Genomic DNA, 25741 nt, shown 5'->3' with positions numbered 1-25741 from the left:
AGAAACAGGAATTTTTTATCCCCAAATTTACCGACCTCTGTTTTATCCTTTAAAAAGAGACTTCGCTGTAGACCAGGGAAATAGCCTAAAGCACTCTAAGCAGAATTTTGTAGCCCGAGTGCATTTTAAATTTCAGGTTTCTCAAAGGAAGAGAAACTCTGCTTTTAGAATTGAGAAGCAGGCGGCGCATGCCTGCCTGTTTGCTAGTTGACAGGAGAGCTGTATTTACCTTTCCACTTCAAATTTTGCCAGATTCTGGCTTTAAAAATGAATCATGGAAAGATTTGAGAACCTGGAATCTCGCCATTGTTTCAGCATTATAGCAAAATAAGCAATAGTTAATTTTTTTAATCATTGTTAGAGAGGAAATTTACATTTATTTTATCCTTTTGTGGGATTGGCATCCTTTTGTGAGAAGAAAAATGTGCATTTTCATTAGGCAGGAAATGATCGTAGTATACGTTATTGAAGCCCAGTCTTAGGATCCTGAGTTCCCTGCAGTTCCTCCTCTTATTCTTTCTGAGAACTGCCTGCTTCAAGTCTACTCTGAAGATTGCATTTGTCTTGGTGTAAAATATAGATTCATTTTTATTTAAAAGTTACAATAAGTCTTTACAGAGATATTGCTTTCTAAAGTTGCCACAGTTTGACAAAGAACTTACGTTTTCCACTTTCTACTCTGAGGATTCAAGTTTGAGTGTTCAGCCTGGTAATTCAGATGATGGGAGATAAAATTAGATACAGAAGAGAAGAAAATCCCTTATTTACACATTATTTAGCCACAACAAAGATTTAACGCAGTCACTATCAGATTTCTTATCAAATATATCATTTTTAAAACATTCTCATTGGTTATATTTCATATTTTCCCTAGGAATCTACAATTAGATGAAGAAAGGTTCACATACAGCATTCCTTTGATTATGCATAAAATGTTTATGTTGCACAAAATAGCGAAGTGTTCATTCTTACACTTGATGAATGCAGAGAATTATTCCACAGACTGACATTTCCATTGTAGGTCTGCGTACTGCGCTTTTCAGGAAAAAGAAAGTGAAGGGGTAAGTTTAAGGAAAGAAATTCTTTGTGCTTTGTTTTCTTTCACTGTAAAGAGGTTCTGTGGTAGGCAGTCAGACAGACACAAGCAAAGCAAGGAAGGCAGTCACCAGGGCGGAAAGCCCCTGATGCCTAGCAGCAGGCAGAGAAACTGGGAAGACAAGAACCTTTCCCCCAGGGTAACATTCCCTCCCCTAGTATATGACTAGTCGTGCAGTTTAGACCCCCTGACCTTTCGTATCCCTGGTCCTGACATCCACATACTCTCCTGGCTTGCTGGTAATCACGTGGGTTGGACCTCCTTCGATGACGACCAATCAAAGGGTCTGGAGAACAGCTCTTAAGCATTATTTAGACCCCAAGACAATGAGGTTCTGATCTGCATCAAATACATCTAGGTATCAGTCGTGTTTCAGCTGCAGGCCCGGAAAAGCAGCAAGACCAGACAAGCGACACCACAGCTAACATCCCGACCAGCTGCGTTTGCTGGCAGCCGCAAGTGGGAAGGGCACCAGGCGTCAGGCCGGACTGGACCTCGGTTCACGCTCTAGATACTTGAACTCTGGCTAGGAAAGAATTCAGAGCCAACACGCAAACTCTAAGGGGCTTGTTTATTTAGAAAGTCACAGAGGTAGAGAAAATGAGCAGTAGAAGGAATGGGCTCAGGAAATAAGTTCCAAAGGCAAAAGTTGGGGCCCTTGCAGTGTAGGAGAGAGAAGGATAAAGGTAACTTACGTGGGGGTGGGGGTGGGGGGGGAGAGTCAAAGAGGAGGGGACAGGCCGGAGCATGCTCCTGGGAGAGGGAGAGCACTCTGGGTCCTCTGTCCTAAGGGCGTTTAAGGGTGGAGATTTTAGGGGAGGTCCCAGGGGAGGATCTCAATAGAATGTTCCTCAGCTTTCCAGGTGTGGTCCCCCCTGATTGGCCAGGGGCACGGCAGGGAGTCTTTAGTCGCTGCAGTTGATCCAGGCATGAGGCACCTGGTTTTGAGACTTTTCTGAACCTGGGGCTGAACCGCCACTGAAGCCTTGATGATACCTCTACGGAGAAAAGATCAAGGGGTCTAAACAGCATGACCAGGGAATTGCTAGGGGAGAAAAGATTTGGAGACCTTCTGTACCTGGCCCATCGTTTTTGCTCTGACTGCCTACCACACACTGACTAATGAGAAAATTTGAAACTAAGTTTTTCACAACATCTGCAATTGATTCTGTGTTGACTGATTGCTCTCTGGAAGCTAATTACATCCTTTTAAAGATAAATTTATTCAAAAACTCGCAACTTACACAGTCATTCTTAAATCCTAACAAATGATTTAATTGTTGTTACCTCAAGTTAGAAAACATAACTGGTACAAAAGTCATTCACGTGTCCTACTGAATCATCTGATTCATCACATCACTAGTCGATGGCTTCCCTGCAACTATCCTGGATAGTTGAGTGAGCTTCAAATCCATGCAACCTTTACTGGGCTTTCTGCCTAATTTTATGAGTTCTGAGGACCCCCTGACTCCATCTAGCTCGTCCATGATTGTGTTCAAGCTTATAATGCGTACAGGCTATTTATTATTGTGATCCTGCTTAGTTCTTTTGACTCACTTTCTTGAAAACCCTTTTTGGTTAGCTAAGTAGTTACTGATTGCCTTTCCTACTACCAAGGTAAGAAGAACAAGAGAAACATTGGAAAGTGGACTCTGTAAAGGCTTTGTGCTTCCTTGAGACTTATAAGATCGCACTTATTTAGAGTAAAATATTACTGTCCAGTGGTGCCTAGGTGAAACTTGCTGCATGTAAAGCTGAAGTTAAAGTTATTTATAATGAGTGTCTGTACACAGTAGGATTTCCTGCTTGGAAATTTATTGGATCAAGACCTATAAGTTGAAGATAATAGTAATTAAATTGAAGATATTATGTTTACTATTAATTTATGTATGTATTTTTATAGTTTTAAGTATAATTATTCAACTTAGTCTAGCAATAGGTAAATAAATATATGTTGCTTTTTAGAGCCACATATATCTCAAGATCTCTGTAACAATGTATATTCATGAAAATTAACTATGCTGTCTTGAGTATTCTGTAGGAAATTTATGTTAAATAATAAGAGTACTTTTTTTAAAGTGGAGGAGGAGTTCTTTTTTACATTTTATTGATATAGGCAGTTTTGTGCTTCATTAGGAAGTATCATCAACTCTAGTGTACAGCAGTAAATAAGTAACACCATTGTGACATTGATACTAAAACATTATTTGAAATCAAAAAACATATGAGATGTTAATATATTAATATTACTTCTACATCTCACTTTAAGATATAATACTTTCTTTAAACAATGTGGATTTATTGAATCTTTTTAGAACTGAAGTCTGTTTTAAATTTCTAACAGGTCAATTTTGTTTTTAAAACACCATCAGCACTGCTGGCCAGCGGTGGTTCATTCATGACAGTCTGGCCCATCTCAAAGGACAGAGATTGAGCATGGAATGTTTTGCCATCCGGCATTGTGCTGACATTATCAACAGTACAACTTGGTAAACATTTATTGAGTATCTACTGTATACATGTAGATAATGAGATAATGTTTCTACACTTGAGAAGCTTTAATTTGGACATTTTTTGAACTAGATAATATTTAGGATGCTAGGTTTCTGTTTGCATTTTTTATTTTCCCATGAATGTTTATTTAACATGAGCAATGATAAGGCTGCTGTGCCATGTATTATGGTAGATACCATGGTGAGTAAGGGACAGTTTCTACTTTTCCATTGCTTATAAATCAATAAAGTAGGTGGTTTGCATTATAATCGCAAAGCAAAGCAGGTCGTGATATGCAGCAATCATAAACAGAGCATTATGGGGGGCTTGAAAGATGAGATACATTCAATCGAGTAGACAAAGGAATACGTGAGGATAGGTGACTCTTAAGTTTGGTCTTAGTTCAAGTCGGAAAGGAAGGAATATTTAAGGTAGGTAATATAACTATATCATGTATGAGGTACCTTGATTGGAGAAGAGTAGTATTACTGAGCTATTGTAAATTAGGTGTCTTGAAGTTCTTATCTACGTTTGCCTGTTCTTTTATTTACATTATTTCTTACCTTAATTTAAAGAACAGTCTGCTATTTTAACACAAGTTAACACACCATTGAAATGACGATAGACTTAGACTTACTGTAATTGTTATTGGTTGACATTTGTACTGCACTTGGAACCAATTAAAGACCTCACTAAACATTCTTAGGAGTTTAATAAGATAATGGGAACAAATTACAAAATTGAGTTTCCCTGTCTGTGGATTAATTTATAATAGTCATGTAATTTTTTCAAACAGCTAACTAATGACTTTTTATTCCAAGCAGGACTAAAATATGGATATGAACTTTGGCAGTTATTATAACCAGACACTTCCCACAGAGAACAATACTGCTGCCCCTCAGAATTCCAATTTCCCAGTCTGGGATGACTATAAAAGCAGTGTAGATGACTTGCAGTATTTTCTGATTGGACTCTATACATTTGTAAGTCTTCTTGGTTTCATGGGGAATCTCCTCATTTTAATGGCTCTCATGAGAAAGCGTAATCAGAAAAATACAGTGAACTTCCTCATAGGAAATTTGGCCTTCTCCTGATATCTTGGTTGTGCTCTTCTGCTCACCTTTCACACTGACCTCTGTCTTGCTGGATCAGTGGATGTTTGGCAAAGTCATGTGTCACATTATGCCTTTCCTTCAATGTGTGTCAGTTCTGGTTTCAACTTTAATTTTAATATCGATTGCCATTGTCAGGTATCATATGATAAAGCATCCTATATCTAATAATCTAACAGCAAACCATGGCTACTTCCTTATAGCTACTGTCTGGACACTAGGCTTTGCAATTTGTTCTCCCCTTCCCGTGTTTCACGGTCTCGTGGAACTTCGGGAAGCATTTGGCTCAGCGTTGCTGAGCAGCAGGTATTTATGTATTGAATCATGGCCATCTGATTCATACAGAATTGCTTTCACAATCTCTTTATTGCTAGTTCAGTATATTCTGCCCTTAGTTTGTCTAACCATAAGTCATACCAGTGTCTGCAGGAGTGTAAGCTGTGGGTTATCCAACAAAGAAAACAAACTAGAAGAGAAGGAGATGATCAACTTAACTCTTCATCCATCCAGAAAGAGTGGACCCCAGGTGAAAGTGTCCAACAGCCACAAATGGAGCTATTCATTCATCAGAAAACACAGAAGAAGATACAGCAGGAAGAAGGCATGTGTGTGACCTGTTCCAGCAAGATCTCAAGACAATCATTCAAGCATACCTCCAGAAAATTTCAGCTCCGTGAAAAGTCAGCTCTTTTCCACCAATAAGTCCATACCAGGGGTCCACACCTGCTTTGAGATGAAACCTGAGGAAAACTCAGATGTTCATGAAATGAGAGTAAACCGTTCTATCATGAGAATAAAAAAGAGATCTCGAGGTGTTTTCTACAGACTGACCATATTGATACTGGTGTTTGCTGTTAGTTGGATGCCGCTGCACCTTTTCCATGTAGTAACTGATTTTAATGATAACCTGATTTCAAATAGGCACTTCAAGTTGGTGTATTGCATTTGTCATTTGTTGGGCATGATGTCTTGTTGTCTTAATCCAATTCTATATGGATTTCTTAATAATGGAATCAAAGCTGATTTACTGTCCCTTATACACTGTTGTCATATGTCATAATTCTAATTCTCACTGTTTACCAAGGAAAGAACAGATGTTGTGATCGTTCTAAAGTATATTCATGATAATTATGTGTATATAATAAACAAATTTTGTTAACTTATGTATTTAATTTATATATAAGACTTCTGAATTTGAGTGTCAGTTCATAGTATGTGGAAGACAGTTTTGTTTGTTATAATACAATGAATTCGTGCAGTTGTGTAAAGTCAGTCTCAGCCCAATCTGTGACTTCACTTTGAAAAGTAGTTCTATTACCATCCCTTTTCCTTTATCTTGTAAACAAATGAATTGTAATTTCTTGTTTGCAATAAAAGTTATATCTACCAACAAAAAAAAAAAAGAAAAAAGAGAAAAAAAAGAAGGATGCCTATAATGGCAACACTAGAAGAGAAAAAAAACCTAGAAACAAGAATGAATGCTCATCAATAACAATATGGTTGAATAAAATGTGGTACATACACAGCATAGATTGCACAGCTTTCAAAAAACTGAAATTAGATTTATGCCTGTTGACTTAGGAGGATTTGTACTTTATAGAAATTAAGAAAAGCAAAATTCAGATAAATGTATATAACGTGAGCTCATTTTCTAAACTAGTGACTAAACCTCTACTCTATACATTTGTGCACATATAAGTGGAGTGAAAAGTGAGGTAACAGATTTTTAATGATGGTTAGATGGGGTTGAGGAATGGTTAAGAAAAATTAAATTCTTTTGAAAAATGTCCATACCAAAAAACACACAAGACATGTCCCCCTCATGTATAATTATACACATGACAGATATACATGACAGGTTGTCTAATAGTCATTCCCTATCATTCTTTCTTGATATCAAAGTCTATCTCTTAATACAGAAGCCAAAAATGCCAGAAGCACTCTTTCCTAGCTGCCCTTGCAGGTGAGACATGACAATGTAACCTGACCAACATAAAAATTTGCTAGGGTCTCCTAGGAAATATTTTTTTTTCCCTGAAAAGAGAGACACAAGTAATACCAGCTGTTCTTTTCTCCTGCTTTTGAACAAAATTATCAAAGGAAGTTATGGCAGGAACTATGAGAGCCATCTTGTAAAGTCCAACATGAAAGCCAAGGAAATAAGAGAAACCAAATCGAAAGCCCTGACTTTGCTAAGCTGCTATAAGTCCTGTAACTGTCAACATGTAGCCTTCTTATTATGTTACATATTTAATTAATAAAAGTTGGCATTACTTTTAGTCGAATACTTGGGTCAACTGCAGCCCAACATGTTTAGTTCTATGTTTATGTGGATATTATGAATGCATGAAAATTTGACCATCAAAATATTAACAGTAGCCCTCATACTTTTATAAATTGCTTTAATTTTTAATAACCAAGTATCATTTATATAGTCAGATCAAAATAATAAAGCTGATTTCATCATTTTTAGAAAAAGAATGACTTCAGGCTCAGGTAGTAAATAAGACACAATAGAGATAAATTTGAATGCTGTAAATGCGATTACAAAACAGTGCAAAAATAGACATTGTAAAAAAAGTATTAAAAATAATCTAGCCTTTTAAAAAAAAGACTGAGAATTTTAAGAGTTGAAGTATTTTCTTAAACAAGAGGGGCTAAAATTATTACACATCATGGAATGGTCAAACACTGACAAAGAACAAAAACACAAATTTAAGAAGATACACTACAAGAATCAAATATAAAATACACATTCCAGAAACAAAAAAGCAAATAATTTAAAGCAAAATACTGAAAAAATAGCAATCATTTTTTTTTAAACTAAAAGATGGCTATTACCAAAGACATAAACTACAACAAGAAAGAACTAAAGATGACCAAAATCTGGTTTCCAATTGAAAATAATAAACTGAGGATAAATTTATCTCCTGTTCTTCTCCTAATCATAATAAAATAACAATGAAGAGAAATAGGACTTCTGATGGAAAGTAGCTGTGCAAATCAGCATCTTCCCCTTTCTCCTCCTGGAAACTGTACAAAAGCAACAAGATATAGGAAGGAAGAACACCTCATGACCTTTCTCACTGAAACACAGAAGTATAATTCATAGACACAAAAACATAGATAAGTTCTGCAACTGAGACTGTACAGAAGAAATCAAGAGACCACCCAGGGGTGGCAGATCTCAGAGAGTACTAGCAAAAACGCACCTGCACCCTAAAATGGAGATCCTTCTTTACGATAACCACTGCAAGAACTAAAGTGAGGGCTGTCACAAGCAAAAGGGAGTAGATAGCTTAATGGTACCAAGAAGGGCCAACACCAGGAAATGTGAGAAATGCCAGAAAAATATGCTTACATTTAAATTCACTGAATGACTTTTTTAAATGGGCACATCAAAGATACTATCAGAAATAAAATGAAAAACAGCAAAACTGACCAACAAATGAAGAATTATTCCTTCATAGAATATTAAAATTATAGTAAAACAAGAATAAAATGGTTTTCTTCAGGCTATTCTGGTAGCCACTGAAATCCAACTAACCTAAGTCAAAAAGCTGAGGGGGATTTATTTGCTCACAGAATGCAAAAATAATGAAAAGGTAGGAAGAATGGGAAAATATATGGTCTTCAGGAACAACTGGAACCAGGAGACCAAAACACCAGGTTTCACATACTCCTTGATTCTGGGGTACGCACCTGCACATGCACGTGTGCGTACACACACACCCCCCATCCTCTCACCATGGGAAAGGACTACAGGTGTGGCCAAAGTGGAAGTATTATATAAACAGAGTAGCAATTTTCAAACCTTGCATCATTTGATTGTTTGATGACTACCTGAGGAGCTATCAAAAAGACCAGAATGGAACTTGATATTAAAATGGGTAAAAAATACAATTTTTAAACACATGTGTGCGTGTGCACACAGACAACGTACCTAGTCCTTGACATATATTCAACATCAGTCAAAATATTAAAACTATACTAAAATAGCATTTTTTTCTATTAGCAAATATTAAAATATTAACAACATATTCTGTTGACGAGGCTATGGGGAAACAGGCACTCTTATACACTACATGTGACAATGCACATTGATGCAAACCTTAATAGATTAATAAAACTACATATACACTTATCTTTGAAACATACAATCCCATTTCTACTTATTTAATCTTGAAGATACATGAAAGTTTAACTGCCCAAGACGATGAATTGCAGCAGTGTTTGTAATTGCATATATTGGAATATATATGTTCATACAAAGAGTCATTGAAAAAACTATGGGACAACGGAGTAATCTGTAGCTGTAAGAAAGAATAAGATCTCTGTGAATTGATTTGAAACAATTTTCAGAGTACACTATCAGGTGAAATTAACAACATGCCAAAGATTTTTGTATTATGTAACTCTTTTCACAAGAGGAAATAATATATCTATACCTTTGTGCAAAAGGAAATAAATGCAAGGATAACTTTAACCCATATGATGCATGAGTTTGGTTGTTTACTGAAGTGGTAGAAATGGGGTAGAAAAGACAGAAAGGAATTAGGGGAGAGGAGAGAGGGTCGTTTTCCTCAGTACAACTTTATAAATCATACTGACTTTTGGAACCATATTAATGTTTTACGTGCCAAAGGAAAAAGAAAGGGAAGAAGTGGGAGGAAGTAAGAGAGAAGGGAGAATGGAGAAGGGCGGGAGAAAAGGAAAAGGGAAGGCAAGGGAAAGGAAGAGAAGGGGAGGGGAGAAAAGGTGGGAGAGGAAAAGAGGAAATAAGAAAATGGGAAGAGAGGAGAAAGACAAGAAATGATAGTGGAAGAGGGACCTAAAAGGAAATACAAAGGGAAACAAATGAATGAAATACTTCAAATGGTAACAGCTACACTGTAGGAAGTCATAGGTAAAATGGAGAACTTAAGTTTTGAACACAGTATTTGAACTAAATAAATGCCCTAAATCTAAAGATAAAACAAACTCAACAAATCTTGAATTCTTAGGTTTTTAATTTGCAAAGTCATAGGCTAGCAATTATGAAACTATCTGTTTATTCTAGAACTGAACAAACAAGTCAGTATGTTGAGGATATCCTGCTTTCCCAATGTACATACTAAAGAATTATACATATAGAGAGAACACAAAGACCCTGGTGATATTCGGTTGGAATTAGAGATATCAGTGTCAACTCAGGGATTTAAGGTATATTATGTATAAAGAATTATTTTAAAAGTTAACCTATAAACCTTAAAAAATTGTAGAAATAGACATGCAGGTGTGTATACATGCTTCTGTTTCCTAGCTCTCTGCTGTGACACCTTATAAGCAATGACACCCTGGTAGCAATGAGTAAACCAACTGTCCAGATCTTGGTTACTAAATTCTATTCTCCACTAAAGAAGTCAGTGCTCCATGGAGAAATCACAAATTTCAGAGCTGAAGTAGAGAGAATACAAGAGGTCAAGACATGCCTGGGACATACTTTTATCCTCGCCTAAGGACATTTTTTTTCATTACTTTTAGAGAGCAAGGGAGAGAGCAAAGGAGAGAGGGAGAAACATTGATGCGAGAGAGAAGTCATCACTGGTTGCCTCCCATACATTCCTGCATGGGAGGCAACCAATATGCCCTCAGTATATGCCCTAACAGGGAATTAAACCTGCATCCTTTCAGTCATGGGACAATGCTCCAGCCAGCTGAGCCACACCGGCCAGGGCTGGGACTTATTTTTGTACACAAAAGTAAACTACATCAGAGAATCATGTGGACCTTGTTCCTGATTAAACAGAAAGGAGGTCTGAGGACCTGTTCCAGATTGAGACTAATAGAGACAGGACTTCCGGCCAAGATGGAGGCTTAGGTAGATACGCTTTGCCTCCTCGTACAACCAAAAGGACAATTTAAAAAAAAAAATAACCAGAACTGTCAGAAAATCTAACTGTATGGAAGTCTGACAACTAAGGAATTAAAGAAGAAACATTCATCCAGACCAGTAAAAGGGGAGAAGACTGGCAGCTGGGGCAGAGAGGATGCACTCTGAGGCAGTGGGTGGAGGACCCGGCAGGCAAGGCAGCGGCTAGCAGACCAGGTGGTCCCACATTTATGTGCCGATAAACCAGAGCAACAGCTGGGGAGCTAGACAGATCACACAATCAAGGTTCCAGTGCAGGAAAAGCCTGAAAACCTCTAGTTGTAAAAACCTGTGGGAGTTGCAGCAGCAGCAACTTCCAGCCTCACAGGAGAGTCTGTTGGAGAGATCCACAGGGTCCTAGATTGTACACAAACCCACCCACCCAGGAATCAGCACTAGAAAGGCCCAATTTGCTGCTGGAAGCTGGGGAAGTGACTGAAAGCAGGCAGAGAGCTGAGCGAAGAGGTCTTCTTCCCCCCTCAGACCCCTCCCCCACAAGCAGTGTCACAAGGCAGTGACCTGGGCTGCCCTGCCCTGGTGAATATCTAAGGCTCTGCTCCTCCCAATATAATAGGCCCATTGAGACAAAGAAATATGGCCCAAAAGAAAGAACGGAACAAAGCTCCAAAAATAGAACTAAGCGATGAACAGATAGCCAATCTATCAGATGCACAGTTCAAAACACTGGTCTGGATGCTCACTGAATTGAGTATGGTTGCAAAAAGGAGGGAAAAGTGATGGTACGCAAAGTGAAATAAAAATATACAGGGAACCAACAGGACAGGGAAGGAAAGTGGGACTCAAATTAATGACTGAGAGCAGAAGGAAGAGAGAAACATTCAACCAGAACGGAATGAAGAAACAAGAATTCAAAAAAGTAAAGAGAGGCTTAGGAACCTGAGGACAACTTTAAACAATCCAAAATCTGAATTATAGGGGTGTCAGGAGAAGAGAAAGAGCAAGAAGTTGAAAACTTATTCCAATAATGAATAACTCCCCCAATCTGGCAAAGGAAATAGATTTCCAGAAAGTCCAGCAAGCTCAGAGAGCCCCAAAGAAGTTGGACCCAAGGAAGCACACACCAAGGCACATCATAATTACATTACCCAGGATTAAAGATAAGGAGAGGATCTTAAAAGCAGCAAGAGAAAAGGAAATAGTTACCTACAAAGGAGTTCCCATAAGACTGTCAGCTGATTTCTCAAAAGAAACCTTTCAGGCAAGAAGGGGCTGGCAAGAATTATTCAAAGTCATGAAAGGCAAGGACCTACATCCAAGATTACCCCATCTAGCAAAGCTATCATTTAAGATGGAAGGGCAGATAAAGTGCTTCCCAGATAAGGTCAAGTTAAAGGAGTTCATCATCACCAAGACCTTATTATATGAAATGTTAAAGTGACTTATCCAAGAAAAAGAAGAGTAAAAACTATCAACCAAATGACAACAAAATCACAACTTTCAACAACTGAACGTAAAAAACAAAACAAAACAAAAAACAAACTAAGCAAACAACTAGAACAGGAACACAATCATAGAGATGGAGATCAGAGGGCAAGGGGAAAGGGAATGGGGGAAAATGCACAGGGAATAAACAGTATAAATAGTAGGTACAAAATAGGAAGGGGGAGGTTAGAATAGTATATAGGAAATGGAGAAGCCAAAGAACTTTTATGTATGACCCATGGACATGAACTAAGGGATGGGGGATACTGGGGAGAGGGGCAGTGCAGGGTGGAGGGGAATAAAGGAGAGAAAAAAACGGGACAACTCTAATAGCATAATCAATAAAATATATTAAAATTTTTTTAAAAGAGGCTATTAGAATATGACAACTGAATGTGACTCTAAAACAGGTTTTCATCTGCTATAAAGGAAATGATTGTGAAAGCTGATAAAATCTGAATCAGGTCTATAAACTATGCTATTGTATTCATGCTAATTTCCTGATTTTGATCATTGTATTATAGTAATGTTAAGGGAATAGCCTTGTCTTCAGGAACTATATACTTACAGTTTTAGGAAACACTGAAATATTTGGAGCAAAGGAGGATGTCAGCTTATTCTCAACTGGTTCAGAAAAATGAGTTAGAAAAAAGTAAATATGGTAAAACTCTAACATTTGATGCATCTGGGTGAAGGGTATATAGAAATCCTTTCTATCACTCTTGCAACATTTCTGTCTTTGAAATTATCAAAACAAAAAACTTAAAAAAAAAAAGATACTATCCAGAGTTGACCCAAAGGTAACTAATTACTGGTCTGGAGTGAAACCTACCTATTTAATATTCCAGCCTAACTAAAGCCATACACCCTTCAGGGACTTGGAAGAAGCAGTAGTTTCTGGAGGGACGGGATTCAGGACAGGTATTATCAGTGATGTCTACTGCAATGAGATATACCAGCAATTTCTCTGTAGATAAAACATGCAATAAATAATGAAAATTGTCATCTTTTAGCATCAATTCTGGTGAATTGTGCAAGGCAAAAATTGTTAGAAATACAATGGGGAAGATGAACATACCTACAACATAGTATAATAAAAGATTAGGTGAGATTTTTCTGCTTTGTCATTAGTGTTAACTAGCTTGGCATATAGTAACCATTTAATAAATGTATGTTCACATTTACATTATATAAATTTATAGATTATAAGTCTTCATGAGGTGGAACCATGTCTATTTTGTTCTTCCATCTATTCAACACTTAGTAATGGCTAGCACATAGTAAGTGTTCAATAAATATTTGTTGAAAGACTATATATGAGTCTGCTTTTCAATACTTGTGGGAGATTGAATATCTGCAATAGAGAAATCCAGCAAAAATATTAATGTACATAATCCCTCTACCTTCTTTTTATTACTTAGTAAGTTGACACTACACTTGGCTAAGATGAATATAGGCTCCTTTACAATACAAAGGTAAGTATTCCTATTACATATAATATAGATTTATTGTCTTGAATTGTATGGCCTTACATAGGCAACTAGTGTAACTATTGGCATTCCCTCAAGACATTACAGAGTGCACTTATCTAAAACCAGCATTACTACTGTATTTTTAGCAATGTCTTAACTATTTTAACTGATTAATAGTGCCATGTGGCAAAATAACTCATTGTTATCTACGAAGTTATTCTATATTTGTTAGAGGATAATTGAAAGTTAAAATAACTAAGTATAAACAAACAATGTATTATGGCCAATGTGGCCAACTGGTATAAACTTCTGTAAAATTTTAATAGGTTCACATTACCAGGGATACTTAATATTTTTTCGAAATGTAGACTGTGATTAGTCGACTAGATGGAGACGATGGAGACCAGAATAAAAAAGACTAGCAAAGGAAAATCTCAGAATGCATTCTGTATGGTAGAGTACACCTTTGTGAAACTTGTTTAGGTATATAATACATAAACTGAGCCACAATTTAAAGAGTATTTCTTACTGTAGGTTGTAGTAAGAGTATTTTGAATGTTTTTGATGCTTTAGAACTCATTCAGTAGAACCTAGACCCATCTCTGCAGATTTGATGGTTTCATTCAGGCACATCTTTAATCAAGCTCAACTTTCACATACACATAAATAAATGGCAATCTTACTCCTAAACTCTGCTCCTAATCCATGTGATTACACACATAACTACATTCTCAGATACTTGCCCGGAAGTAAAACTCAGCCTAAAAATAATTTAAACTCAAAAGAAAAAAAACCAATCTAAAGGACTGGTTCTCATTGGGCACAATACCACTGGCACTAAGAGGGACAAGTATCACATGGAAGAGAGCTACATACCTAAGAGCTGGTATCCCAAATTAACAAATATCCTGACATCCATATAAATTTTTTAAAAATCTGTTTATAGTATTGAAATTATAAATCTAACTGTATTATCTAACATTATCCAACACCAAGTAATTTGGGGGGAAATTGAGTATACTCTGAATTTTACATGAAAATTGAGAAAAGATACTTTTCCCCCCAGAACTTTTACTAAATGTTGTTCCCCATTTCAGAGTAACTTAATGGCTTCAACTTAAAGAGCTGTTACATTCACACTGCGATACTAGGTGTAGATTCAATTGTTACACTTCATTATGTACTTATCCTTGGGCTATAGTAATTTTACTAAAAACTTCCTTCCAGTTCCCTCTCTCTTTAGTATCCTATTATCATCTTTATTGTTCTATAGAGAACTTAATTTTAATTGCACTTCAGAACAATGTATACAATGATACATTTGCTTTTATATGTGGATTGCTGTGTCTTCACAGATTTAAGGGTTTACGTACCCATTGCCATTCCCCTAAAGCAGATGCCCTCCTTTGAGGAACACAAGGACACTTAGCCTAAGGAATCCATGGAGTGGCTTCAGAACAGAATTCCCCCAAAGTACACTATTTGATATACATAGCCACCCTGTGGGGATAACACATAACTTTATTCCATCAAAAACTATTATTTGCCCTTGGCTGGTGTGGCTCAGTGGATTGAGCACCAGCCTGAGAAGCAAACGGTTGAGGGTTTGATTCCAGTCACGGAGCACGCCTGGGTTGCAGGCCAGATCCCAGGTATGGGGCATGCAGGAGGCAACCGACAGCTGTTTCTTTTCTTTCTCCTTCCCTTCCCCTCTCTCTAAAAATAAATAAAATCTTAAAAAAAAACTATTAGATTAAGAATCATTACATTACACCCTGAGAGTGTATATATTGGGTTCAATTATAAACTTGGACCTCAATTAGTGGTTGACGGCCCCACCCAATCATATTTACGGAATTGTAATTTACATCACTTCATCAGCATAAATGACTTTACCTTGTACAATAACAAGTTTAACTTGACTAAGTTTATTATCTAATAGATGGTAGAACTATAATTTGAACTCAGATTGTCTAATTCCAAAGCACATGTGTGCTTTCCTGGAGCAGCTGGCTGCTTTTTTCTTCAATCTTACTGTGGAATATTTACTGGATACAATCTTCCTTTGGCCTTTAGATAACATACCAAAAACTGTATCCCACAAATGGCAGTTGCCCAGTCATGATTAACATCACGGAATTACTTGCTTCTCCCTTTCATTTGGTCACTAGAATGAGCTTTATAGAATGCATTTTGCAAGCTTCCCTTACTTTTGGTCTAATTTTTTCTCACATTTTCCACCTTTATTCATACTTTATTTTCTGTAATAAAGCAAGGGACAAATAAATGCATACCACATACTAATTAGGGAATACAGGATATATATTAGTAAGAAGGTTCTACAGAGTGAGAATGAGTTTTGTTGGATGGCTCAGAAACCACTTTGCATTTGTTTTTATAATTTAAAATACCAATTATCATTTTGAAATGGGGTTTGCTGGAAGTGAAAAGAAATGAAAAAAGGGTATTTGGTTTTTATCAGTACTGTCACTACAAAACATTTAGAGTAAGGGTCAACAAACATTTCCTATAAAGGGCCAGGTAGTAAATATCTTAGGCTTTGCAGGCCAGTCTCGGTCACAATCACCCAACTCTATCACTGTAACTGCAGCACAACAACAGCCATGACACATGTAAACAATGAGTAAGGTAGTATTTTAACTAAACTTCATTTATAAAACAAAATGCAGGCTAAATATGGCCTATGAGCTAGTTTACTGACACCTGACAGAGAGGCCCAAAAGGCAGGGAGAGACACGCATCTGAAGCCCTGGAGGAAGGTCATGGCTAAGGAAAGAGATCTGGAAGTCATTGTCACCAATACAGTGACAGGAATACAGATAACCTAAGAATAGTAAAAAAGAAAGATATGAACATTTAAAGACAAAACCCTTATAAACAGCAGCAGTTTAAAAACTGCAAAATGAGTAAGTAAACTATTGTTTCCTGAAAGGAGAAAAAGTATGTGAAGAATTTATGATTCCCTTAAATATCATTCTGGCTCAATTACAAATCCCTCATTCTTAGAGGAGTGCAGGACAATGGAATATTTAAAGCCCCAGATGTGTATGTAATTATGTTAACACTGACATAATGGGATATGGCAAAGCAGGGTCAAGCCAGGACAAATCTTTACTCTATACCAAAACTAAATGTCAAGCCATCACACACAGACCATTCAACCAAAACTGAGCCCAAAGGCGAAAAGCAAAAACAAAGCAAGAAAATAATACCCTTGTAAACTAAGGTAAAACTGACTACAACATAAAGATGTGTTTAGGAAGCAGAGAATACACACACAGTATGTGACTGCACACCCACAATTGCATTTTTGCTTCCAGCAATGGAAGAAAAAAGAATGAAGTCTTGTATAGAATGAAGTCTATATTCAAGTCTAAAACCACTGAAGATACTATACGACAGCCTAGTATCTACTTTGCAGTTCATAGTAAACAGGATACCACAGATTATTGCTGAAAGATGGCTACAGAGTAGGAGTGAAATTTTGACACTAAACCCATTAGTTGTGAGGAAATGAGGAGTGGAGATAACAAACCCAGGCGGCTTTAGGGATTAATAGACAAATGAGCTGGCTTTGACTACTGAGGAAAACCACCTGAGCATTGTTTCTCATATTGCATTGTCAAAAACATAGTTTTGTAAAGTGTATTTTTAAAAAATTACAAAAATGTTCATATACTTTTAATATCACAGCAATATTGAATTGCTGTATAAATTTCTAGACACTCAATTTATGTAAGCCCACAGGGACACTAAGCTACATTTTGTTTTTTTGATGTCAATTTCATCTAAACTCTTGCATTTTCTGGAGGGTCTGAGAATATTCAGCTGTTTTCTTTCTCTACACAGTAATAAAGACAATCCATAACAATTAGAGATGAAAAGTAGCAGACTTTTCATCTTTTAATTTTAAAACATAAAACATGGTGAATGATTAAAACTATCCTTTTTGAAAAAATCCTCACCCAAGGATATATTTATTGATTTTAGAGAGGGAAGGAGGGGTGCAAGAGATCAGTATGCACCCTAACTGGGATCCAACCCATGACTGTTTGGTGCAAAGGATGCTCCAAGCAAGTAAAACACCTGACCAGGGCTAAAATTACCCTTTTAAAATGCAATCTTTAGCATTTAAGAATCTCAACTTATTAAGAATCAACTTAAAATTTTGCTTTATTTTGCCATTTGTCTTAGAATAGGATATGGACATGTGAAATAATGTATGAAAATACTCATTTAACCTATAAAAATCCCTGTACCTGTCTCTATGTTCTCAAAATTCCCAAATGATTAGTTCAATGGATTGTTAACAGAGTGACCAAAGGAGGTTCTTGATCCAATGTAAATTTCATTACCAAAGGAAATATGATGAAATGTCTATACACCTGGCCTATAAACTGACTATAATCTGGTACAATTCACTACAGCCTATCAGATAGGATCTATGCTATTGATAGTATAGTGTGATTTATAGAGTCTCTGGAACCAAATTTCCAGAGTAAAACCCACACTTTGCAACTTACAACCTGAAGAGTGACTTGATAAATCCTGAATGCTTGTTTCTTTGATCTGCAAAATGGGGATGACAGCAGCTACATCAAAGGATTATTGTGTAGGTTCAACAGCATGTAAAGTGCTTGAAACAGTGCCTGGCAGATAGTACTATATAAGTGTAATTATTTAATTCTTACACATTATGTCTCAACTCCTTCTGTGGAATTTAGATTAACAATCAAACTCGTTAAATGTAATATATCACACACACCTATAATGAACTACTTTCTATTCATGTGTTAAAGATTGTTTTAATTCTCTATTATGAAAATACATTCACTTATACTATCTTGTTGAATAGAGAGGAAAGTTAGAAAATCATGTAAAGTCTAGTATTTGGGAAAGATCCAAATGAAATTATGAAAAGCTGCACATCACTATAACTTTAAGTAGCATTTGCCAAAAGTGACTCAATTTATCACTTCTCCTCAATGAGGGGAAAAAAACACTTAACTTAAAACTGATTGTGATTTGAAAATAGCAATGATAGGATAATCAAATGCTGTAAATCAGGGTTTAAGAAAATGTAGGACTGTATACATTTAATTCATTATTCTTCCTCCACCCCTGAAAGCGAATGCTTCTTAATATGGACTGCATCTTCGAATTAAGGATAGAGCATTCATACTTAATAGGTATACTAACTCTAATCTCCCTCACTGACAACACACTGCTTTTAAACAAGCTCTTGAAGTGCTTCCAACTATACATATCAACAGCCAATTAAACCACCTTAGTCAATCACTCAGGCTTAAACAGCAGGTATTAGGTATACTAAATTGAGAGTATAAACACAAGAGTCAGTATTTCTAGAACACTGAACAAGAGTTGTTTGGGGTATTGAGAGTACTCAGATGGTAGCCTGTGATAGGCACCCTCTGTGGTAGGTACCCTTTATTTACACTGTTTTAAATTCTTCAATGAAATCAATACTATTAATTTCATGTTTATTTTATATTGGATTTTTGTCAAGTTTTTTTCCATTTTCACTTAGAGACAAATTTTCTTCTAAACTAATGATTTTCATTCTACCTATAGTTTAGCTTACACTTTTGTCTATGATAGCCATATTTCATTTCATGGCATCTGAAGTCTATAATTACGTATTACAGACATTTTCAAATTTGCTTTCAAATGATAGCTACAAAGAATAGATCAAATTTAAGTTTACATAAAACCATACTAGAGCAATTTACCAATAGAAACATCATATTCCATTCTATTTAGACAGCAACACTAACAAAATTCTTAATGCATATGCCCCCACTACCTGCACAGTTTCCCTACACTATCATTTTGACATAGCAACCAAGTTTTACAACTACTATTCTTAACAATCAAATGGTGATGCACCAAGATTACAATTCCTATGAATTATAACATATTAAGAGTACATGATTTACCTAAGACTGAGGGACTATACCTTACTTTTTAAGAAAACAAAGATAGCCAACATTGATTTATTCCATGTATATGATGCTACCTATTCAATTTATTAAAAATTGTAATAAACATAATAATCAAACTAGTGCTCCAAACTTATGCTGTTCACAGGGAAGATACTACAAGAGAAGACAATAGAGACTGGCTTGCAAAAAGAAGTACAAATTCCTTCTATAGAGATGGAGAAATAAAAGGACAAATCTAGTTGTCTAAAAGACAATTCACTGTACACATTTTATTTACAGTTTTGTACACTGTCTTAATGTGAATGGGATTGTTTTTCTATTTGAGCCATTTTTTAACCAAAGCAAAATAACCTAAGTAATACAAAGTGTTAAAATACAGAATAAAGATACAAAAACAGACATACTAATTCTAATTAGGAATGTAATTATGATGTTACATTTTTATAATCCACAATTATGTTTAGGAAATCACACAAACATAGATCACTGATTTGAATGAAATGCATAAATTTGTAGCAAAGCTTTGCAGTTATAAAAAAACCAAAAAATTACCAAAGAATGCCCAAAATTAATGTTTATTCCACCTTTGTGTCATATTCCTGGATCCTTTACCAATGTTACATGAGGAAAAAAACAAAAGCAAACAAATGAAAAAGTGAAATCAGAATCACTAATGTTATCAAGTAGGGAACCAAATAAATTAAAATCTAGCAGCCATCAGCAAGAGTACAGCAAAGACAATGCTGTAAAAAAAAAAAAACAACAAAAAAAAAACAACAAAAAAAAACAACCATGAAGAAAATTGCTAGGAAACTGTATGCATCATACTCTTTCAAACCAGCAAAATATGCTCCTGCATACAATGGAACATAAACAGAATTCTTTTCCTGTAAGGTATAGAAATGCAAGTTCTTTTTCAACTTTGTGGATGGGTAAAATGTTTGTAATGATAATTATCCTAAGCTATTACACAGTAGGCCAGAAACGTATTTAAGATTCTGAGGACAATGTGTACTGTAATTCTTTGATTGGGTAAGTGAATACTCTAGCCAAAATTAAAAAAAAAAAAAAAAAAATGAACACAGAAGTACAAGACAAAGGCGAATGAGACTTCTTATATCTTTGCAACGTTTAGATGGAAATCAAATTTAAATGCAGTCCACTCTGCTTTTGAAGAGGCTTTGGTTCAGCTCCCAAATCGCGATTGCTTGACGCAGTCTCCTATGAGAATACTCAGAAGGTGTCTTCTTAAACAACAAACCTATTTTTAGTGGTGGAGCCGCTCTTAGTAGCTGTGTCTGCATGGGACTGATAACCAATCGTCATCTTTGGAGGAAGTCCTAACCTTTCCTTGTATACCTTCCTAGAAGAAAAAGAAGAAAAGTGGCCATTAACTTTTACCCATACACACACCGAATTTATTATTCTTTATACTAAAAAATGTACCTAGGCATTTTGGGTGAAATTATTCACCCAAATGAGGGTGAAAAAGGAAATCACATAAATTGTCCTTTTAGGAAAATTTAGTCTTCATTTTCACAACAATCTTAGTTGTGAAATTCATATTGGTAAATCACTTAACCAATATTTGAGTCTACTATGTATCAGGTAGTGTTATTATCATCAATAAATCAATAGTCAAAGCAGGAGCAGTCCCGTGGGCTTGGTATTTATATTTGATTATTTACAAATAATCACAAATATATATGGTGGAGCCGTAACACATTATAATTAAAATCAAAAATAAAATCAATTACATGGGCATGTCTATTTAAATTCTCTGATCTAAAATGCTACAGCCTTGGCCAGCATGGCTCAGCTGGTTGAAGAGCTGTCCTGTAAACTGAAAGGTCATGGGTTTGATTCCTGGTCAGGCCATATACATAAGGTTGTGGGTTCGGTTCCCAGTTAGGATGGGTGCAAGAGGCAACCAATGAATGTTTCTCACATTGACCTTCCTCTCCCCCTCCTTTTCCCTCTCTAAAATCAATGGGCATGTCCTCAGGAGAGTATAAAAGAAAATTAAAATTCTACAATTAGCCCTGGTCAGGTGGCTCGGTTGACAAGTGGCCTTGTGCACCAAAAAGTTACAGGTTTGATCACTAGTAGGAGTGTATAGGGGAGGCAAATGATTGCTGTTTCTCTCACATCAATGTTTCTCTCTCTCTCTTTCTCCCTTCCTTTCTCTCTAAAATCAATGAACGTATCCTTGGGTGAGGATTAAAAAAATAAAATTTTAAATGTAAAATATTAAATGCATATTAAATGCATAATTTATTTTACATACAAACCAGAGTAAATACTGTGCAGTATATTACTGAACAATTACCATACCTATTACAAAACTGCACACACAAATATTAAACACTTTGAAGGCAATTTATGCTATTTTCTGGATAATTTAGAATAAACATGATTTCTGCCTTAAATACTAACTCTGCAACCTAACTTTAAAATAAGACATGACACCATTTTAAGAACAAATGTATTAAGTGCCAAAGAGAATAAGTATTGGGGCTGTGATTCTGTATAATGAGTTAATTTCATCTGTGAAATTATAGAAATCTTCCTTTTAAGAGTCATGAGGTCAGAAGTATAATGCCAAGAGAATGAAGAACATCTGAACGCTGAGGAACAAAAATAAGGCTGTGTGGTTACAACTAATAAAGAAAGTGAATATGAGAGAGAAGGCTAACGAGGAAACTAGATCCTTATTCTATGGGAAAAAAACAGCAAAAAAATAAGTATCAAAATTAAATAAAAACAAAGGGATATACATTTTCATGGAGCTAAATTCTCATATATAACACTAACAGTTTTATTTATACTCTACCCTCGAGAAGATTTCCATACCCTCCCTTGATATAGGCATTTAAAAACAATTGTATGGTAATTAAAATTATAACCATTACCATAAGATTTACATGTATGACACAATATATTCCCTGAATTATACTAAAACATTAAAAATGAGAGAAAGCAAGTACACTGGGCCACACAACTTGGATGAGTTTAAAAAAAAAAGTCCTTGAAAGTCAAATGTTTTATAAAGATTTCAAAACTTTTAATATTGAAATAAATACACAATTTTCTGAGGAAAAGTCATACTTAATATCTTATTTTCAAATATAAAACTCCCACAATTATGTTTTTATGCTTATAGAAAGATCAGAAATACGACAAATCAACAATCAACTCCTTTTTCTTCTAGAAACCTGTAGGGTGAAACCCAGAACATAGCCGTATCTTGTAATTTAGAAGGGATCCATAGGAGAATTCATGTTTGAAAAACCACACACACAAAGGGCAAACAAACACTTTATTACCTATGATTAGTACTTAATTTTAACACAAAATTTAAAATCAAATCTTACTAATTCTGGGAATTTATCCAAAGAAACCCAAAACACTAATTCAAAAGACATAAGCACCGCTGTGTGCACTGCAGCATTATTTACAATCACCAAGATATGGAAGCAGCAGCCCAAGTGTCCATCAGTAGACGCGTGGTTAAAACAACTATGGGTAATTCACACAATGGAATATTACTTGGCCATAAAAATAGAAAAAAATTTTACCCTTTGCAACAGCATGGATGGACACAGAGTACGTTACGCAGTAAGTAAAATAAGCGAGTCAGAGAAAGACAAACACCATATGACATCATTCATACGTGGACTCTAATCAACAAACTGAACTAACAAGCAAATTAGAAATAGAATCATAGGGAGCTGGATGATAGATGTGATAGGTGGTAGAGATTAGGGGGTAGAGGGATCAAGCCAAAAAGTAAAAGAACTTGTGGGCATGGACAATAGTGTGGTGAATGCAAGGGGCGGGGGAGTATAGGGAGCTGAATGGCAATGGAAAAAATAAAAAATATTTTTGAAAAGTAATGTGCACACACACCAAAAGAAGTTACTAATTTAAATGTAGTGAGGAGAAAGTTCTAGTTAACACTGATGGATGTTTGGAGAAAAAAAAGACAGGCGATTTTTGCAAAGAATAATATTTACCAAAAGAAAAGAGTTAAAGATTTAGACATGTGGGTTTTAAATATGGACAAAACCAAGACAGTGTCGCTTAAATTTCAATAAAAACTTTATGTACAGTGTACACAGAGGCACAAAATATACGTATAATATTCACGAATACTTATATTATTATGAGTGTTATACACTTAGCAATACCATTTTAAACTAGAAAAAGACATTGTCATCTGATAAATTAATATGCTATGTGCCAAAATAGATAAAAGTGTTCATGAAAGCAATACAAGGAAAATAATGATCCGCAAATCCAAGTATTTCTAAAGCTACAAATTACTCTGCATTTGGTCACAAACAGTACAACTTACCCTATATATGTAACAGCGTCTCTGTTTTCACATTCAGTAGTCCATATTGCTATCTTATCACCTTTAGCTCTAACATTAACAACAGCTCCACATACATCATCACTGTAGTCATCAAAAGATTCTCCAATAAGGCACAGCAGCTTAAAAACAAAACCCAATCCCAAATTACATCCAATAGATTGTAAACAGCTAATTCAACTGCAAATGTCTCTCTTATATATACAAAACTAAAAGTTTTTAAATCAAGAGTTGACTTTTTGAATGTCTACGTTATTTTTATGTATATAGTTGTTTGTCTTGACTTTTAAAAATTGATTTGCTCCTTTGTTTCTTTGGTTAATATCAAGAACATTAACCGTGTTTTAACTTTCCCAGCAAACTGCACAAATGATGTCAAGACTCTTTATATAAAAGGTGAGTTATTTTATTAATATTCATTTGCTATGCTGTTGCTTAGTAATTACCTCTGCTTTTTGCTGTTTTTCATGAACACTGTCTAATGTTTAATTGCAGTAAATATATATAAACATATAATTTACCATTTTTGTACAGTTCAGTAGCATTAAGTATATTCACAACACTGTGCAACCACCACCACCATCTATCTCCAGACCTTCTGTCATCTTGCAAAACTAAAACTTTCTAATGTAGAATTCTAAAATGATATTTATTGATAATCTCTCCCAAAAGCAAAACTAATCTCTTCTTAAAAAAAAAAATAAATCAGTCACCCAAATATGTATTAACTGCTTCACTTAGGTGCAAACTATAAACCAGACACTGTGCCAAGTGCTAGGGAAACAAAAGAGACTATGATTCCTGCACTTGAAAGCCTGGAATTTAGAACCTATCACTGCAGAAAATGCCTATTACTTCATATTTAATATATACAAAGCTAAAAGTTCCAGGTTATATCACAACAAATAAGTTGTATGATATCAGGCTACAATTTTATTGTTTGCTTAACTGATCTAAAAAGTTTAGCATACAAAACAATACCCCTAAGAGTCTTGTAAAAACTTACATTATATGAAGTGTAAGGTTCTACAATTTTGAAGTTAATGTAATGACAGAATGAGCTTGCTGAGGAAGGGGCAGTTAAACGCCTATCCACTTTATATCTGATTTGTAATGTGGAAGGGGGTTTCGCTGTACTAGTAGGTAGAATATATAGGATTCAAACATGATAGAAAAAAATTAACTGCTGGCTTACAGTGTCTAAAGCAGACATCCTTATCTCTTCTTTGATTAAGTTACTGATGTAAAATGTAATGTAAATCAGTTTTAGCATTCCAAAACTATTTTTATAATTTTAAAACCTTACTGTCTCTAGCCAAAAGCGATCGAGGTCACTTCGTCTCTGCTGTTTGCTTAATGTAATTAGCCACCGTCCTCCTCGTTTGTTTTTCTCATCTTCCCACATAGGCTTAATACCATCCTACAAGGTTAGAAGACAACGATATTAGATAATATTGTTACTTTAAGAGATTATCACTAGAAACAGCAAGCAATATACCCTGTCAACTTTTTACTTCATTCCCCATAAAACTGTTACTGATACAATGAGAAAAAGCATACAGGACTTACAGCCAGAGGAATGGGGTTGCAAAATGTAGAGTCCTGACTAAGAGTCCTGACTTACTAGCTATCAAACACTGGGTTTTATTTAACTTGAAGGTTTTTAAACATTCTAAATAATATAGCTTTCTCAAAGCTACATACACTTCTATACCTAGAAATTATATGCAAAATAATGCACACTTAAGCAATTTCAGAGAATTAATGAATGCCCCATCTCCTACTACCTGACAAAACCTATTTAAAAATATTTCAGGACCCACATACCCTATGTTAAAAATTTCCTACACACAGG

General features: G+C 35.5%; 2 protein-coding genes across 2 annotated transcripts in view; one reads left to right on the top strand and one right to left on the bottom strand.

The window, feature by feature from the left end:
• Positions 1–4392: 4392 nt before the first annotated feature.
• LOC129085186 (neuropeptide Y receptor type 5-like) lies at positions 4393–5761 on the top strand. The gene is given in 2 exon segments (XM_054591541.1): positions 4393–4680; positions 4682–5761. Coding segments are annotated over 2 exon segments (1368 nt in total).
• Positions 5762–19087: 13326 nt separating this feature from the next.
• Positions 19088–25741, bottom strand: part of EIF4E (eukaryotic translation initiation factor 4E) — a 41597-nt gene continuing 34943 nt past the window's right edge. The window contains exons 5-7 of the mRNA XM_054591704.1: positions 25193–25306; positions 23869–24008; positions 19088–20874 (exon numbers count right to left, since the gene is read on the bottom strand). Coding sequence (XP_054447679.1) covers positions 20760–20874; positions 23869–24008; positions 25193–25306 — 369 coding nt within the window. The 3' untranslated portion in view covers positions 19088–20759. The remainder of the gene's footprint in view (positions 20875–23868; positions 24009–25192; positions 25307–25741) is intronic.

The sequence above is a fragment of the Pteronotus mesoamericanus genome, unplaced genomic scaffold (genome assembly GCF_021234165.1).
Source record: "Pteronotus mesoamericanus isolate MK-2021 breed Mesoamerican mustached bat unplaced genomic scaffold, CSHL_Meso_final scaffold_232, whole genome shotgun sequence".
In the NCBI taxonomy this organism is placed as follows: Eukaryota; Metazoa; Chordata; class Mammalia; order Chiroptera; family Mormoopidae; genus Pteronotus; species Pteronotus mesoamericanus.
The sequence above is the reverse complement of the archived record's forward strand: the minus strand, read 5'-3'. Positions and strand labels throughout refer to the sequence as shown.